This window comes from Nycticebus coucang, chromosome 14, assembly GCF_027406575.1.
Source record: "Nycticebus coucang isolate mNycCou1 chromosome 14, mNycCou1.pri, whole genome shotgun sequence".
Classification (NCBI taxonomy): domain Eukaryota; kingdom Metazoa; phylum Chordata; class Mammalia; order Primates; family Lorisidae; genus Nycticebus; species Nycticebus coucang.
The window spans coordinates 366648-385237 of NC_069793.1; the positions used below are offsets into that span (position 1 = coordinate 366648).

Genomic DNA, 18590 nt, shown 5'->3' on the forward strand with positions numbered 1-18590 from the left:
GACAAGCACCCTCCAGCTATCAAGCGCTTTAATGATTATACAGTATCTAAAATTTTCTTGTTAAATAAGCTATTTTGAGCATTTCTCGTTAGTCAAAGCTAGGACCCAGAGACAGCCCTGGGGGAGCTGGTCAGCTCCAGAGGCGTGGACTGAGGCATTGTCCAGGGAGACCAGGTTTCAGGAGCCAGAAGCATCTTAGGAGATGATCCTCAAGGACGGCTTGTCCTCCTCCAGGGCACGCAGCTGGTTGTCCATCTCTTCAGACCAGTAGATGTCATATAGCCTGTGTGCAGGGAGGGGAGTGAGGTGGGTACCCCCACCTCCCGCCCTGTCTCCTGAGCCCAGGCAGAGCTGGGTAGCCAGTGCATCCACTTACACCAGCTGCTCTAGGGCACATCCCGGCTGCCGGAGGCTCCCCATCAGCTGCCGGACACCATCATCTCCCATGCGGTTGTTGCTGAGGTCCAGCTCGCGCAGGCTGTGGTTGGCCAGCAGTGTTGAGGCAAGGCTGCTGCAGCCAACATCACTCACATCACAGTCCCCCAGCCTGCGGGGGTGGGGGTGAACAGGGTGGACATCAGGACTGCAAGTGGATCTGGCATTGCACCAGCCAGCTGGGTGACCTGGGCCTATGCTGCTACTACACCACAGGATGGTGATGGAGCTCACTCTCCCACACTGTAAGGGGACCCTGAAATATGCCTGCACCCTGGGTCATTCCCAACTCCTCTTGCCTTAGTTCCTCTGCCCCAAGCACATCAAACCCCAGAATATGATGGGGGAAGAGATCTTTAAAAGCTGCCAGAAAGAAAATGCAGATTGGGTACAAGGGATGACAATGGGCTCAGAATCATAACAGCAAAGTCCTTCCCAGGGCCACTACAGATCGATCCCCTGCCAGGCCAGGGATCTGGATCTGCTAATGTGACCCAGGGCACAGCAGAGGTAGACACAGCTCAGATTCTAGTCAGTGCTAAGTGGACCCACGCACACTTGCCCCTAAACGCACCAGAGCACGCGCAAGACGGCCCCAGGCTGGCCCAGGCCCTGGCACAGCGTCTGCACGCCTGCATCACCCAGTGGGTTGCAGCTTATCTGCAGCTCCAGAAGACACTTGTTCTGGGCCAGCACCGAGCTGAAGAGGGGGCAGCATGCGGCGGTGAGGCTGCAGGTCTTCACCCTGTGGACATACCGGCTGGGCCCTGGCTGGGGCTGGCTCTGCCCCTGCTCCTGGGCCCGGCCTCCTAGACCCAAGCTGGGTTCACCAAGGTCCTTGCGCCCCCTCCCCGTACTGCACCATAGTCCCTGGCCCCACCATTCCTCTCTTCCTGGGCTAAGGGTCGGGGCTGGGCTCACCACAGCGACTCCAGCCGGCAGCCAGGCGCCAGCAAGCTCTCGCACAGCAGCTGCGCGCCCGCGTCCCCCAGCTCGTTCCCGGCCAGGCTGAGCTCCCGCAAGCTCTCCAGGGAGCACAACACGCGGCACAGCTCGCGGCAGCCCTCGGCAGTGATGCCGCACTCCCACAGCCTGCGGAAGGTGATTGTGACGCTGCGCCCCGGCCTGGGACAGTCGCCCCACCCCGCCCCGTCGGCTGGCCACTCACCACAGAGTCCGGAGCCTGGAGCTGGGGCGCAGTAGCCCCGGGCACAGCTCTGCGAGCCCCGCATCGCCCAGCCTGTTGCTGCCCAGATCCAGCTCCTGCAGCGAGGTCTTGGAGGCCACAGCGCTGCACAAGTCTCTACAGTTGGTGGCTGTGACTCCGCAGTTCTCCAGCCTGAGGACACAGGACGCGCTTCGGGAGTTGCCCCGCCCCGGCCGCCAGCCCTCGCCGTTTTCCCAGCCCCGCCCACCGCCCCGCCTACTTGAGCGCCTCCAGCGTGCAAGCAGAGTCTTTGAGGCCTTGACACAGCGTGCGGACACCGGCTTCGCCGAGGTCGTTGTTGCTCACTATGAGCTCCTTGAAGTCCGGCTTGGCCCTGAGCACGGAGGCCAGGAACTCGCAGCTGGCAGCCGTGAGGTTACAGTACTCCAACCTGGGAGTGGGCAGGCCGACCCCTCGCATCAGGGAGAGCCAGGCCCAGAGACTCACCCTCAGAGCTTCTTTCTGGTCAGGGACAACCAGCACCCGGAGCCCATGTGGACACTGGAAGCCCTCCATTAACTAAGAGACCCACCTCGAGCTCTGAGACCCAAGCGAAGCCAGGTGCTCAGCTGTGGTCAGTTTGTGGTGGCTGGGCTACCCCACACACCTAGGGTGCTGAGCCACACCTGACTCAAATGGGCTTGTTTCCCACCATCAGGTCCAGAACTGCTGCCAGCACCTTGCAGAGGCAGCTGGGTGGGGAGGTAGGGGGGCATCGCAAAGCCCTGTGGCCGGAGTCCTCTCCTGAAAGCTCCTGCAGCCAGTGTGCTGTGGATGGGGCAGCAGGGAACTAGGCGGGCAGGACACATACTCACTGCAGCTTTTCAAGGTGGCACTGGGGGTTCAGCAGTCCCTCACAGAGCAGCTTCAGGCCGGCGTCCCCCAAGGGGTTGTCACTGAGGTGCAGCTCTCGCAGGCTGGGCACCGAGCGCAGCACACTGGGCAGGACCCCACAGCCTGCCTCTGTCAGGCAGCAGTTCTGTAGGCTGGCAACATGGCCATCAGCACTTCATGAGCAGGGTGAGCAGGGTGCCCCGGGGAGCGTGCTGCAAAGCCCTCTGCAGCAGGGATGGTGGTGATACTGTGACCCCATTGGTGGAGGCACTGAAGCTGGAGTGCCTAAAGCCACCACCTGCCCACCCACAGCCACCACAAGCGAAGGTGGGTCTCTGTGTACCCCATTGCACCGCAGCAGACCCTCACCTCAGCTTCTGGATTGTGCAGGTGGGGCCCTGTAGCGCCTGCAGCACCAGCTGCACGCCAGCATCGCCCAGCTCGTTCGTGCGCAGGTCGAGCTCCGTCAGGGCAGGGTTGGCTCGCAGCGCAGAGCTCATGTCTTGACAGCGCACCTCCGTGAGGCCACAGTCATCCAGCCTGCGGGCAGGACCCTCGGAGTTACTGTCCCTCCGGCACCAGCCTCAGACTCAAAGACCACCCCACACAGCATGGTGTGGTCCATCAGTGGTCCAAGAAATCAACAACATAGGTCACATCAGGACATTTCAAAAATGAAACACAAACAAATAGGTGGAAATGTTTTTTACAAAACTGTGTAAGAGACTCAAACGTGTAGAGGAGTGTCTGGAACATAATGAATTCTCCATGTCCTACTATGGGGCACAGAGCATGAAAGCTCCTGGTCTGTCTAGGGAGAAATCAAATCTGTATGAGGTAACAGCTCCAGAGAAGTGCTAGGGATGGTCGGCACATGGTCAGACACAGGAGCCAAAGGGAGAGGCTCCTGGCAGTCAGAGCTGCAACATGTGAGCAAGAATAAACGATGCGAGATTATAAAAAAGCCAAATATCTTCAAGTCATCGAGAGTAAATGAATGAGTAATTAAGGTGGGAGAAAAGCCAGTTCTTCCTCACAAAGAAGGACAACTGATAAATATGGAAGGCATGATGAAGATGCAACACTACAGTAATAATTTCAAGCACAGCCACTGATGTTGCTGAAACCAGTAGGCAAATGTCTGGTATTAGCAGAATCCCAAAGTATCTCCTCAGGACACTGATCAAGGGAAGTCCAATTGGTGCCATCATACACGGACAGTACCACATGCCAGGCAGGACCCAATAGCATTCTGTGTATTCCTGTTGAAAATGTGACTTCACATGAAAAACATGAAACATGAAAAACCCCAGCCCAAACAGAGGGACATCCACAGGAGCCTGGCCAGACTCACAGATGTCAGATCCCCAAGGACACGGTGAGATGGGAGGACTAAATACCACATGGGATTTTGAACCAACCAGAGGCAGGGAAAGGACAAGGACATGGTGGAAAAGCCTGCAGCTGGACGTGCCACTCTGGCCCAGCTGATGTCAGACAGTCTCCTTAAAGAAAGCTGGTGAGGGTGTTCAGGAGCCCTGCACTACCTTCCAAACTCTTCTGCAAATCTGAAGCTGTTTCAAATAACATGTTAAAGGTGAGGACCACACAGCCACCTGTCTCATTGCTGAGAACTCAGAATAGGCAGCACCTCCACAGAGGCCTGAGCCTAGTCCTGCCCCCATGTTCCCAAAGAGAGGAGCTGAGTTCATAGGCCCAGAGACCCACCAGCCAGCTCAGGCACATGCTCAGAATAAGTTTTACATTTCTAAATGACTGGAAAAAGCACAGGAATAACATAACATTTCATGCCACATGAAAAGTACATGAAATTCATGTTTCATGTCCATAAATAAAGTGGACACGAAACATAAGCACATCCCCCATGTGTGCTCCAGTGGTCTGGCTGCCAAGCTAAAACCACTGCCTGAGAGCCTGCCCCACCAGCACCCACAAGGTGGCCCTGAGGGCATCTGTACCTCACCACTTGGCACTGCTGGATCAGCGGGAGGAGTTCTGTCCACCTGGTGTCACTCAGCTGCTCACACTGGATATCAAGACTCATGGTGGAGCTAAGATGTAGCCTAGGTCAGAAAGAACATCTCAGACAAATTCTCCACGTCTGGCAGGCCAGAGATTCTGCAGTGGGGAAAAAGGCCCAAACAGGACCCTAAGGGGGCTGATGCTTCTGGAGAGCCATAGCCTCTCCCTTGGCAGGTGTCTGCCCTGCCCTGTGCCTGCAGCACTTTCCTCACTCTGCCTCCACAAGCAGATATTGGGGTGGGGGTGGGGGCCAAAGGCTGTGCCACCACCTCCCTTGGCAAAGGCCATCACAGATAGCAGGGACTGGGGACATGGATGTGGGGTGCAGATGCCAGCCTCACCTCCCAGCCACCTGTCCTCAGTGGGCATCTCTTGCCCAAGAGAAGGTGGGGACAACAAGTCTGGTCCAGGAAGTCCCTGCCTCTTATTTGCTTGGGCAAGGACAGGGTGGGACCAGGGTGGTCCACAGGTCTGGAGACCCCAGAGGCGCAGGGGCTATGGAAACCTTCCTGTCTGCTTGGCATCTTGCTCTGAGGACAGAGGGATCAGGCTGGCACTTGGCCAGAGTGCTGACAAAGCCAGAGACCCCCCAGGATCCTAGACTTTAGGAGCCTGGCCTCATGACCCCCTTTTTGGGGCTGGGGACATCCTGTCCCACCCTGGCCAGCCCCAGAGAAGCCAGCTGTCAGGCAAACTGGGTCATAGACCCTTAAATCTCACCAGGGACCTGTATGATTGAAGTGGCACTGACTGCAAAGATGTCCCTAAGGCCTCTGGCCATGGGAAGGAACATCATGAGAGCCCCATGGGATGGCCCTCCGTAACCCCCCAGCACATGCTGCTTGTGGGTGAACACATTCCCCAGCAACCACCAAGCACTGGCCTGGGGTCAAGGGCTGGGCAGGACTCACTCCAGGGTGGAGGGCTGGCGGGAAACCTAGGGAGTTGCACTGGGACACCCAGGGAGAGCTCCCTGGGAAGAGCCACCCTTGACGCTGACGGAAGCAGGCAGCGGGAAGGGACATGATTTCATAGGGACGTTCTTCTGATGCTGTTTGCCTGGGCCTAGGCCTTGCGTCAGGGGCATCCCCACACCCCTCCCAGGTTTGACAGAGACAGTGGCCAGTCCACCGAAGGCAAGACCTACTCTCATGAGTCTGCAGGGGACCCTTGCCCACAAGCCCCACGGGGAGCGTCAGCCCGTCCCAAAGCACGTGAACAGAACCGGGCCTGCCCGATGGCGGCCTAGGGGGCAGGGTGTGGTCACCCAAAGTGACTCAAACTCACAGGAATTCCGTCAACTCCAGATGACGGGGAGTGGGGACAGACGAAGGGGCCCGAGGCCCCGAGGACGCTAACTCGGACCCTTCCCCACGGGAGGCCCAGCCACGTCGGGCCTGGGTTCCGCGGAGCCTGCCACGCGCGCCCCTTGCTGGGCCTGGGGACCGTAAAGGTGCCTCTTAGCGCCTCCGGTCGTCTAAGCCGAAGCGGTAGCCGCGACAACGTGTCAACAAACAGACGCGTGGGGGCGACGCCGCCGGAGGCCACAGCAGTGCGCGGTTGCAGAGCGGCCGGCGCTCCCCAGGCTCGTCCTTCCGCGCGTGCGGCCCGGCCCCCGCCACAGCGACCCCAGTCTGGGAGACAACGGTCACGCGCGTCCCTTCCGGCTCCGCGAGCCCGTCCGCGCCGCCCGACACGCACCTGCGCCGGACACGCACCCGCGCCGCACACCAACGCCGCCACCGCCGCCGCCGCGCGCGCTCCTTCCGCCCAGGCCGGGGACCAGGTCAGAGAGGCGGGCCGGGGGCGGGGTCAGAGAGGCGGGCCGGGGGCGGGGTCAGAGGGGCAGGCTGAGGGCGGGGCTCCGGGTGGGGTCAGGGTTCCAGGCAGGGACAGGCTCCCGGGCCGAGTCCCACCCTGGCCGAGGTGCCACCCTCGCCAGGAACCATAATCTGTCTTCTCTTACTAGCAGGCAGGACTCACAGAAATAAAACACACCTGAAACACCCCTTTTTGCTGCCAGACTGGAAAAGATGGAAAGGTCGTCTATAATTTGTCGTGGCTGAGGCGAAATGGGCGAAACAGTGATGAGGCTTTTTGGAGATGAATTTAGCAGGTGTAAAACATGTACACAACGCTCTGCTCCTATGTATCAGTGAAGGGAAACTTCCGTGCGCGAGCTCAGAAGACATGTTCAAAAATGTCTTGTGCAGCATTTCGTAACTATCCAAGCCTGGAAACAATCCAAACATCTATCAGTAGGAAAATTGTTTAAAACAACAACAGTAGTTAAAAATACTACCACAAAGGCTCGGCGTCCTGTCTCACTTCTGTAATCCCTGCACTCTGGGAGGCCAAGGAGAGCGTATTGCCCGAGCTCAAGAGTTCGAGACCAGCCTCCTCGTCTCTAGAAATAGCCAGGCATTGTGATGGGCGCCAGTTACTCAAGAGGCTGAGGCAAGAGAATCACTTGAGCCCGAGTTTGAGGTTACCACAGCACTCTACTGAGAGGAACAAAGTGAGACTGTCTCAAAAAAAAAAAGACTACTACTAAGGAAAGATCTCCCAGGGTAGGCTGTTAAGTTTTTTTACACATGCAGGGCAAGTCTTATATTAGACATTATGTTTGGAAGAGCTGAGGTGGGATGCAGAGTTCAGCATCTCCACCACCATGCACGTCTCAGGTGCCCAGCCCTGCTGCATGCACAGGCCCAGGCTACATATTTGTTCAAGGTGTTTTACAACATGGGTATCTACTGTATCCCCAATGCACCAGCATTCAGCCATTCAGCTGATGTTTACTGGACACCTGCTGTGTGCCAGGCACTGTAGTAGCAAAACAGGGCACAGGTGTCACCCCCAGGAGCTCATAGTCGGAATTAAAGTGGGAGTAGTAGAAATTACCACAGGGTAAAGGGAACCGGGGGTGCTGGTGTGGCAGGGTGAGGTGGGGTCCTGTGGTGGGGCAGGCCAGGAGCTAGTGGATAGGGAATGGGCTGGAGAGTTGTTGAGGACACTGCACCCAGTGCTCACTAAGCCCCAGCCTAGTCTTCACAGCTGGAGCCAGGAGCTGACCAGGGCCTGAGGGATCGGTTCTTTTGAGTTATAAGTTGAAGGGTTACTCAATATTGGGAAGAAAATTTGGCTGGTCTGGCCCTTGCTTGTTGCCCTAGTTTGGGGATAAGGGAGAGGGGATCACCAACTCAAGGTCCAGGGTTCCCTGAGAGCTGGTGACTGGGCAGGGGGAGTCCACACAGGTACAGGCAACCTAGGAAACTGCAGGCCAAGGGCTTGTCCAGCACCTGGGAAGGTGCTCAGGACAAATTGCAGAGTGAAGGCAGCATGCACTTCCTCCACCTTGATGCTGGAAAAGGGGAGGTGCCGCAGCCTGGGGAAGGGTAAGAGCATAAGAAAGCCGCAGGGGTCCTCAAACTTTTTAAACAGGGGGCCAGTTCACTGTCCCTCAGACTGTTGGAGGGCCGGACTATACCTTAAAAAAAAAAAAACAAACCTATGAACAAATTCCTATGCACACTGCACATATCTTATTTTGAAGTAAAAAAACAAAATGGGAACAAATACAATCACACTGCCTCATGTGGCCCGCGGGCCATAGTTTGAGGACCCCTGAGTAGGGGCAAGGGATGGAGGAGCCTCTGCGTGCACCAGAGCCCCTGCCAACCTTTCTTTCTTGCCCAGGCTGGAGTACAGTGGCAGGATCATAGCTCACTGTAACTTCAAACTCCTAGAGTCAAGCAATCATCCTGCCTCAGCTTCCCAAAAGTCTAGTACAGGTGTGCCCCACTTCATTCGGCCAACTTCATTTTTTTTGTTTTGTTTTTGTTTTTTGGCCAGGGCTGGGTATGAACCTGCCACTTACGGCACAGGGGACTAGTGCCCTACACCTTTGAGCCACAGGCGCCGCCTATCCGGCCAACTTCAATATGGTTTTATCATACAAGCACTATGTGCTCCTTGTACAAAAAATCAGAAGACAGAGATAAGAAAACGAAAAGCTGGTTCGGTGCCCATAGCTCAGTGAATGGGGTGTCAGTCACATATATCAAAGCTGGCAGGTTCAAGCCCTGCCCAGGCCTGCCGAACAACAATGACAACGGCAACCAAAAAACAGCCAGGTATTGTGGCAGGCGCCTATAGTTCCAGGTATGGGGGAGGCTGAGGCAAGAGAGTCACTTAAGCCCAGGAGTGTGAGGTTGCTATGAGCTGTGACAGCACCACACTCTGTCAAGGGTGACATAGTGAGACTCTGTCTCCAAAAAAAAAAAAAGTAAAGAAAAAGAAAAGAAAAGGATGAAAAGCTCTTGAATCCCCATCTTCCAGAAACAACACTCTTGACCTTTGTGTGCGTGCCACTGTAGCTGGACTTCCTGTCAAATCTTTAGTTTTAGGGATTTGAAGAATGAATCCACAGACCATGTAGATAAGCAAAAGGACAGATTTTAATTAAAGATAAGAGATAGATAAGCAAAAGAAGGGCACTGAACCTCCAGTGTGGAGAGTGAGGAGCAAGTGGGCAGCCCACTAGGGCCTTCTGTCTAGGGTTCATATCTGTTTTTCCTCTCCTGAAGGCAGGGAGTTTTGTGGAGATGGAATGTATGTCTTGCATATGTCACAACTGTTTGTCACCAGGGGCTTGGGCAGAAGTTAGTTTCAAAATTGTTATGGTGCAGAGGAATATGATCTCGCCTGAAGCACGCATCTCTGCTCTAGGAGAAGCAGCACACACAAGATGCTCCCCAGGCTGCTTTTTATGAGCTTGTTTGTCCATAGAATTCGGCCTGCAGAGAATCTGTTTGTGCTTAGAAATGGGGGTCTGGGCCTGAGATTGATGGCTAAGCTAACCCAGGCCTTAAAAAATGGGAGAGGGGTATCTCTGTCCAGCCCCAAGCAGGGAACCCTATATTGTCACTATACCTTGACTGTGCACAACACACATTTTAAGAAATAAAAATGGCACATTATATATGGTAGGCAGAAGAATGGCCCCAGAAGGTGTCCTGTCCTGGTCCTAATCTCCTAAATTACCCTCCCTATGGGAAAATAAAAATCTCAGGACCACTCCCCAAATCCTTACCCACGAGAGAATGTCAAGCCTGGAGGGTGAGTCTTACAAGCCTTCTCCCCAGGAAAAGTTGCTAATGGCACAGTCAGCCAGGTCCTGAGGAGAGAAAAGGCCTCAGGCATCTATGGAAATTCCACCACTTGAGTCTTGTCTGATTTACAGACCCTTACATTGGCATTCCGCTGACTCCTGGTGCTGAGGCTTGGCACAGGTAGGGCACCAGCCACATACACCAAGGCTGGTGGGTTCAAGCCTGGCCTGGGCCTGCTAAACAACAATGACAACAATAACAAAATACAGCCAGGCATTGTGGCGGGGCGGGTGCCTGTAGTCCCAGCTACTTGGGAGGCTGAGGCAAGAGAATCGCTTAAGCCCAGGAGTTGGAGGTTGCTGTGAGCTGTGATGCCACACACTCTACCAAGGGTGACATAGTGGACTCTGTCTCAAAAAAAAAAAATCTTCAAACCCACCTATCACCTGTAAGCCCCCTCCCCTTCCAGATGTCCCACTTTTGGCCAAAACGAGTATTATGACCTCACCTGTAATTCCTGTCTCCCTAAAATGTATAAAACCAAACTGTAACCCCACCACTGAGAGTCCATGCTCAAGGGTTCTTGAGTGTGGCTCTAGGTTATGGTCCTCAAATTTGGCTCAGACTAAACCTCTTAGGTTATTTTACAGAGTATGGCTTCTTTTTCATCAACAGTGGGATCAATGGATCTAACTAAGGGGCATCTACATAATGAATGCTTCATTTTTAGCTTGTAACATTCATCTGTTCGTATGTAAAATATGGAACCTGGGCCTCATAAGCAAGTACCCATTTGTCTCACTGCCCACTCCCCTCCTCCTGTGTGCCCTATCCCCTTTAAAAACTGAGTTCCCAAATTGCATTTCAGAAAAACTTAGTCACAGATATGTCTTTGTGTTTTTCCTGACCTTGTCCTCAAACTTTGGCATGATAAACTTCCATTGATTAAGATCTTTGCCTCACTTACTTTGCCACTTAGAGGGCAAAATGGACTTTGGAGATGTGACTAAGTGAAGGATTCTGAGATAGGGTATCTGGCAGGCCCAGTGAAATCAGAGTGTCCTTACAAGGAGGGAGGCAGACAAAGGGGTTGGAAAATGGAGGAAGGCAGCCTCCAGAAGCTGGAAAAGGCAAAGCCACAGATTCTTCCTGACAGCTTGATTTTACTGCCTACAACTCCTTTTGGAATTCTGACCTCCAGAAGTGTAAAATTAACAAATTGGTGGCAATTTTGTTATGGGGGGGATAGGAAACTAACACACTATTGCGACTGCTATAATAATTCTCACTTAAGGATATGTATTCAGTGTAGTTTTTAATGGCCACATCGTGTGCAATCACCTCTACAGGCGGACATTCAAACTGTTTACAGGCTTTCCACCAGGGCAGAAAGGGGATGAAACTGTCCTTACATTAATAAAGAGGTGTAAGGAGAGAACGGGAGTAAGGGCCCCAAAACTATATGAATGAACAAGCCTAGCTAAAAACGATGATACTTAGTTGCTGTCCATAATTGGTACTCTGGAGTCATGTAGCTGGTGGTCATAAAGAGTCTTAGCTTCTTCCATCGATAACATGACCTTCCGAAACCCCGGGAGGTAGTTTATGAGTTATCATCCAGGTCCTGGATTCCAGGGGGCTGGTGACTCACCCAAGCCTGCGGTCCAGAGCAAGGGACTGAGGGGTCCACCCTCCCAGCTGCCTTTGAAAACCATGTCTCCCAAAGTCCCTGGGAGGATTTGAAGAATTCCTCCCATCTGGCCGCTTAGCGCTCTGCGGCATTAAACGCTCTCCCGCCGCCGCAAGCCCGCCGTGGGGTGCTCTGGCTCCGTCTGGGCCGGGCAGGTTCCGAGGTCAGACCGCCCTGCGCGTTGCGGGGCTGGAGCAGCGCCCAGTGGTCAAGGTGCCCGGGCCGTTCTCCACCTCCGCCGGCACATTTTACACCTAGAGACAGGACCCAAGCCCAGGACCCCGAGGTGCTGTTGGGTCATGGCCTCCGCCCCCGCCGCAGTCCCTGCTGTCTCTGCCGTCCCCTGAGGGCCGCAGACCACCGAGGACACACGCATGCCCCGCCTCCCCCACCATTCCGGGACCGAACGCGGCTGTCGTTCCTGGGAGGTCGGTTCTCCGGGGGAACACCACAAGAAGAATAAGGCCCCACGCCTGACGCCAGCGCGGTCCTGTCCCCGCACCACACTCCCGGCGTGCCCCGGGATGGCGCGATGACGCACCGGGCGCGCCACGTCCGCTGGCGTCTCGCCCTCCCCGTCCGCCCCACACCGGGGACGCCCGTGTGGAGTCTGCAACTTGGGCCACAGTAGCACCCGGCGCACGTGCACGGGAGGCCTGACCACAGCTGGCGTCGGGGAGGGCTGGGCGCGGGCTGACGCGTCGCTTGAGGGACTGACCTCGAGGCGCCCGTCTGGCGGTCACTGGCCTGCGCGCAGAGAGCTACGAGGCCGATTCCGGGCCGGCCGAATCGAGCGGGGTCTGCAGCGGCGGGGCGGGGCCTGAGGGCGGGGCGAGGCCGCGCTGCCTCCGGGGCGGGCGGAGTCGGGGCCTTCCTGCCTCCCTCCGGCGCGGTGGCGCGGCGGAACATGAGCCTGTCACGGGGCGAGACATCCCATAAGCCCCAGAGGGAGGGTTCCGGGTTTGGGGCCGTCTCCTACGGAGAAGGAGGCACCGGGCGAATCGGGTTGGAGGTCCGAAAGGGGCACCCCGCGCAGCCTCGTTTGGGCAGTGTCACGAAAACTTACGTCCCTGGGACGCATTTATCTCGGTGTCAAACGTTTACGTTAGCAATTTTGATTAAAATGTGCTCATATATTTGTTTGTTTTGAAACAGAATCTCACTCTGTCGCCCTGGGTAGAGTGTCCTGGCGACATAGCTCACAGCAACCTCAAACTCCTGGGCTCAAGCGATCTCTCCTGCCTCAGACTCCCAGGTGCGAGCCACCGAACCAGGCCTGTTCGTATTATTTTTCAGTATCCTTTGATGAACTTTTCTAAAAATCAATTCCAACAAGAAGGCCTCTACCTAACAAAATCAAATATTTTGACCTGGTTGTACCTTCACATTAACTTGAAATAAATTTACTTTTAAATTAAAAATAAATATCTATTAAGAATAAAAAATAAAATAAAATAAATTCAGGCAACTGTCTGTGAGGGTCTCCCGCCGGCACTGGGGTCAGCCCAGGGTTGGGGTGGGCCAATCCCATGCGGTGCCAGGCTGGCTTCTGGGAGGAGGAGGACAGCAGAGAGGAAGGCCCCCACCTCTTCTGGGGTGCCATTGCTGTTTTTGTCTGTTTCTTTGTATTTAATGCACACCAAAAGTCAAGGCTTGTTGGAATTGTGACTGAAGAGCAGTTTCTAGGCTGGCATTGGTGGCCCCAGTTTGTAATTCCCAGTACTTTGGGAGGATCCCTTGAAGCCTGGAGTTAGAGATCAGTTTCTGAGGGCAAGAGCTCTCAAAATAAAATAAAATAAAATCATTTCTGAGCACAGGTTTGATCATGCAAATAAACATTGCCAAGTTCAACGTATTAACTTTGTGACTTAGGCTTTGTATGCTTATTCAACAAATGTTACATTTTTGTCTAGCTCACAATTCTCTGAATTAACATTTTGGCATATGAAATTGGAAACAAGGGGATTATATACCAGACTTGCACTTTAGCAACTTGTGAAACCTCTGTTACCATTGTCTTTAAAAAGAGAAGGTTGGGGCGGAGCCTGTGGCTCAGTGAGTAGGGCGCCAGCCCCATATGCCGAGGGTGGTGGGTTCGGACCCAGCCCTGGCCAAACTGCAACAGAAAAATAGCCGGTTGTTGTGGCGCGTGCCTGTAGTCCCAGCTGCTCGGGAGGCTGGGGCAAGAGAATCGCATAAGCCCAAGAGTTAGAGGTTGCTGTGAGCCGTGTGACGCCACTGCACTCTACCCAAGGGCGGTGCAGTGAGACTCTGTCTCTACAAAAAAAAAAAAAAGAGAATGTTGGGCCAGTTGCTGAGACTCAGGCCTGCACTCCCTCTGGGAGGCCAAGGCAGGAGGATCACATGAGTCTAGGAGTTTGAGACCAGCCTAAGCAAAAGCAAGACCCTGTCTCCACTAAAACTGGAAAAATTAGCTAAGCATGGTGGTGGACACCTGTAGTCCCAGCTACTCGGGAGCCTGAGGTAGGAGGATTGCTTGAGCCAAGGGTTTGAGGTTACTATAAGGATGATGCCACAGCACTATAACCTGGGTGATAAAGTGAGACTGTGTCAGAAAAAGAAAAAGAAAAACATGCTGTAAAACCAAAATGATTTTGATTTAGAATCTGGATATGAGGTTTAGAATTCATCCTAGGGGCTAGGCGTGGTGGCTCATGCTTGTAATCCCAGCACTTGGGAGGCCCAGACAGTGGATTGCCTGAGCTCACAGGTTTGAGACCAGCCTGAGCCAGAGTGAGACCTCATCTCTAAAAATAGCCGGGTGTTGTGATGGGCAGCTATAGTCCCAGCTATTTGGGAGGCTGAAGCATGAGAATCGCTTAAGCCCAGGAGTTTGAGCTTGCTGTAAGCTGTGATGCCTCAGCATTCTACCAAGGGCGACAAGTGAGACTGTCTCAAAAATAAATAAATAAATAAATAAGGCTCAGAGCCCATAGCTCAGTGGTTACAGCACTAGCCACATACATGGAGGCTGGTGGGTTCAAACCCAGCCCAGGCCAGCTAAACAACAATGACAACTACAACAAAAAATAGTCGGGCATTGTGGTGGGCACATGTAGTCCCAGCTACTTGGGAGGCTTAGGCAAGAGAATTACTTAAAGCCCAAGAGTTTGAGGTTGCTGTGAGCTGTGATGCCACGGTACTCTACCTAGGGTGACATAGTAAGACTGTCTCAAAAAAAAAAGTATATTGGGTATCACCTGTGGCTCAGAGGAGTAGGGTGCCAGCCCCATATACCAGAGATGGCGGATTCAAACCTGCCCCGGCCAAAAAAAAAACAACCCCCCCCCAAAAAAAAGTATATGGGTGGCGCCATTGGCCCAAAGGAGTAGGGCGCCGGCCCCATATGCTGGAGGTGGCGGGTTCAAACCCAGCCCCGGCCAAAAACTGCAAAAAAAAAAGCATATCCTTAAAAATACCTTAATTTATTTTGAGACAGAGTCTCACTTTGTCACTATAGATAGAGTGCTGTGGGGTCATAGTTCACAGCAGCCTCAAATTCTTGGGTTCAAGAGATCTTCCTGGGGCCAGGCATGGTGGCTCAGACCTGTAATCCTAGCACTCTCGGAGGCTGTGGTGGGTGGATTGCCTGAGCTCAGGAGTTTGAGACCAGAATGAGTAAGAGTGAGACGCTGTTCTAAAAAAAAAAAAAAAAAAAAGTCAGACGTTGTGGCAGGCACCTGTAGTCCCAGCTACTCGGGAGGCTGAGGCAAGAGGATCACTTAAGCTCAAGAGTTAGAGGTTGTTGTGAGCTATGATGCCATAGCACCCTATGGAGGGCAACAAAATGAGACTGACTCTGTCTCAAAAAAAAAAAAATCCTCTTGCCTCAACCTCCCAAGTAGCTGGGACTATAGGTACCCATCACAATGGCTGGCTAGTTTTTCCACATTTAGTAGAGAAGGGATCTTGCTCTTGCTCAGATTGGTCTCACACTCCTGAGCCCAACTGATCCTCCCACCTCAGCCTCCCAGAGTGCTGGAATCACTGGTGTGAACCACTTTACCTTGCCTGTTTTGAACTTTAAAAGAAATCATGAGTGCGCATTTTCTTTTGTGTCTGATTTCTTCTCAACATTATGCGATGCTCATCCACTTCACTGAGAGTAGCAGTAGTCAGTTCAGTCTCTCCAGTATACCATGATGTATTTATTTACCTGTTATATCCTAGTGGACATTTAGGTATTTCTGGCTTTTGGCTATTATAAAAAACGTTGCTTTGTGTGGACGTTCTTGTGCATGTTTTTGCCAAACGTGGTGGACATTTCTGGCTGAGGGTATACCTAGTGGAATTGCTGAGTGATAGAGTTCTTGTATGTTCAGTTTTTTTGTTTGGGTAGCAAGGTTGTGGTGACCTCATAAAATGAGTTGGGAGTTGTTTCCCCATTTTCTGGAAGAGATAATAATATTGGCATTCATTATTTCTTAAATGTTTTGTAGAACCAACTTCTTTTTTTTCTTTGTGGGAAGGTTTTATATCTTGGATTCTATTTCTTTAATAGTTCTAGAACTATTCAGATTTTTCTATTTCTTCCTGTGATGGTTTTTATAAGTTGTATTTTTAGAGATTTGTCCATTTCCACTATATTTTCAAAATGTTTGGAATAAAGTTTTTCATAATATCTTGGTTTTTAAAAAAATTATGTTGCATCTGTAGTGATTTCTGCTTTTCATACCCAATACTGTTTTTCTATTAATTTTTTTTTTTTTGAGAATCTCACTATGTCACCCCAGATAGAGTGCTGTGGTGTCACAGCTCACAGCAACCTCAAACTCTTGGGATGAGCAGTTCTCTTGCCTCAGCCTCCTGAGTAGCTGGGACTATAGGTGCCCAGCACAACACCTGGCTATTTTTAGAGACGAGGTCTTGCTCTGGCTCAGGCTGGTCTCAAACTCATGAGCTCAAGCAGTCTACCCATCTCGGCTTCCCAGAGAGCTAGGATTACAGATGGGAGCCCCCATGCCTGGCTGTTGTATCTTTAATATTTCACTAGTGTCTGCTGTTTATTTCATGTTTCCTTCTAGTTTTAGGGATTTTGCTTCTTATGTCAGTTCTTGAGATGGATGCTTAGATCACTTGATTTTCTCCTGTCTGTACATATACATTAAGATAATTAAAATTCCCTTTCTACTTCCTACGAGTATTGATTTGTGATTTACTTTCAATATTAAGTTCAAAAAAATTTTTTTTAAAGGAAGAGTCTCGATCTGTCAGTTGTACTGGAGTGCAGTGCTGAGATCAAAGCTCACTGTGATCCTGGGCTCATGGAATCCTCCTGCCTCAGTCTCCCAAGTAGGTAGGGTTACAGGCATGTGCCACCACACCTGGCTTATTTATTTATTTATTTATTTATTTATTACTATTTTTGGAGATGGGGCCTTGCCACATTCTCCAGCTTGGTCTTAAATGCCTGGCCTTGAGCAGTCCTCCTGTGTCAGCCACCCAAGGTGCTGGCACCACAGGCATGAGCCACTTGGCCTGGCCTTTGTCTATTTTAATCTCCACCATGGCATCCTGGGTTTTATTTTATGCAGCTGGTATTCATGTAGAATTTTGTTATTCTTCAGTTCTGACATCTTCAAACTTCTATCAGGCCTGTCTTTTTTCTCCTGCCTGGAGAATACCTTCTAGTATTTCTAGTATTTCATTTGGAATGAATTTACTGGTGACAAATTTTGCTAGTTTGTTTTTCCCTGAAAATTTCTTTGTATTCCCTTTATTTATTTATTTATTTTTTTGATCAAAAAGCAATTCATTGAGATAATGAGAATGGTGACTTCTAGAAAAAAATATAGATAAATCAACTCTTGTAATATTAGCCAATAAGTACTATATACTCACTATACCAGACACTATGTTTGACTGCTTATCACACACCATCACATTTCAACTTCAAAATATTCCCGGAGGAAATGTTGTGTCTATTTTACAAATGGGCAACTGAGGCATAGCAAGGCAATGTTAAATTAATGTCAGAGTCATACAACTAATAAAGAATAGAACCAGAATCAAAACCCAGGGGGACTGGATTCAAAGCCTGGACTCTCCCTGGCCAGTGGAGTATTCCCTTTATTTTTGAAGGATGTTTTTACTGGGTATAGAATTATAAATCAGCAGTTATTTCTGTGTGTGTGTTTCTGCCATGGAAAGGTTGGTTGGCGGTTATTTCTGTCAGCATTTTGAGGATGCCATTCCGTTGTCTTTTGGCTTCCATCATTTCTGTCAGTCAGAGGGCTGCAGGAGGACATTGGGGGTTAGTCAGGCCACTCTGGTCACAGGAGCAGTGTGGTGGGGGTTGAGACTGCCGTGGAGGCCAGTTAGGGGAAGGGGGTGGTGCAGATATGGCAGAGGAATTGCAGGGAGAGACAGGGCCAAGCTCCTGGGTGGGACGTTGTGGGGAGTCAGATGGGTCAAGGGTATTGCAGAGCTTCCTGGGAGTGTGAGCTGGGACCCAGCAGCCACAGGTGCAAGTCATGGGGGTGGTGATGCTATGGTGTGTGGTGATGCTCGGCTGGACAGAGAGGCTCTAGGTTCTTGGAGGCAGGAAGGAGGTGGCACATGTGCAGCAGAGCCTGTGGGGAGGGGCTTCAAGGCCCTTCACCAGGGTCAGGGCCTGGACCTGGTATGTCACTTAGGGGAACACCCAAAGGCTTGTCATCTCATTCCAGGTCAGAGGTGGCCACAGCAGAGTAGCAGCTAAGGGCATCAGGGGCGCTGCTTCTGCTGCTGTTGAGGATGCTGGACAGCCATGGCAGCCTCAGCCCTTGGTGCTGCCCAGTGGGAGAGAGGTGGGCCCCACTGGCCTCCCCGCTGGCTTTGGTGAGCCCCCAGCAAACTCCCCGTGGGGAAGAGTAGCACTCTTCAGCAACTGTGGGTCGAACCCCGCAGAGCCCACCTGGATACACGTGGACCACATTTCTTTTTAATTTGATTTTAATTTAAAGTTTTTTTATTTTTTAAGACAGTTTCTTTTTTTTTTAGAAATCATTTTTATTTATTTATTTTGCAGTTTTTGGCCGGGGCTGGGTCTGAACCCACCACCTCTGGCATATGGGGCCGGTGCCTCACTCACTGAGCCACGGGCGCCACCCCTAAGACAGTTTTGTTATGGGCTTTAAGTGATTCTCTTGCCTCAGCCTCCCAAGTAGCTGGGACTACAGGCGCCCACCATATGCCTGACTAATTTTTTTGTTGTTGTTGCAGTTGGACCAGGTTTGAACTTGCCACCCTCGGTATATGGGACTGG

General features: G+C 52.1%; 1 protein-coding gene and 1 long non-coding RNA gene across 5 annotated transcripts; one reads left to right on the forward strand and one right to left on the reverse strand.

Annotated features, from left to right (window-relative positions):
• Positions 1-11: 11 nt before the first annotated feature.
• RNH1 (ribonuclease/angiogenin inhibitor 1) lies at positions 12-12247 on the reverse strand. 3 transcript variants are annotated; one of them, XM_053562660.1, is made up of 10 exons: positions 12042-12247; positions 4456-4560; positions 2846-3016; positions 2458-2628; positions 1863-2033; positions 1604-1774; positions 1357-1527; positions 1010-1180; positions 377-547; positions 12-283 (listed from the first exon to the last, which is right to left on the reverse strand). In XM_053562660.1, exons 1-10 carry the CDS (start codon positions 12230-12232, stop codon positions 196-198), a joined length of 1581 nt encoding a protein of 526 aa, XP_053418635.1. In that variant the 5' UTR covers positions 12233-12247; the 3' UTR covers positions 12-195. The 3 variants fall into 3 exon arrangements, with proteins under 3 accessions (XP_053418635.1, XP_053418636.1, XP_053418637.1); XM_053562661.1 differs by lacking the exon at positions 12042-12247 and adding an exon at positions 6221-6317; XM_053562662.1 differs by lacking the exon at positions 12042-12247 and adding an exon at positions 5807-6197.
• LOC128565886 (uncharacterized) lies at positions 6199-6828 on the forward strand. Of its 2 annotated transcripts, none has more exons than XR_008374351.1 (2): positions 6199-6305; positions 6489-6828. It is a non-coding gene; the product is annotated as an uncharacterized LOC128565886 (long non-coding RNA). The 2 variants fall into 2 exon arrangements; XR_008374352.1 differs by having other exon boundaries at positions 6492-6828.
• Positions 12248-18590: the final 6343 nt, after the last annotated feature.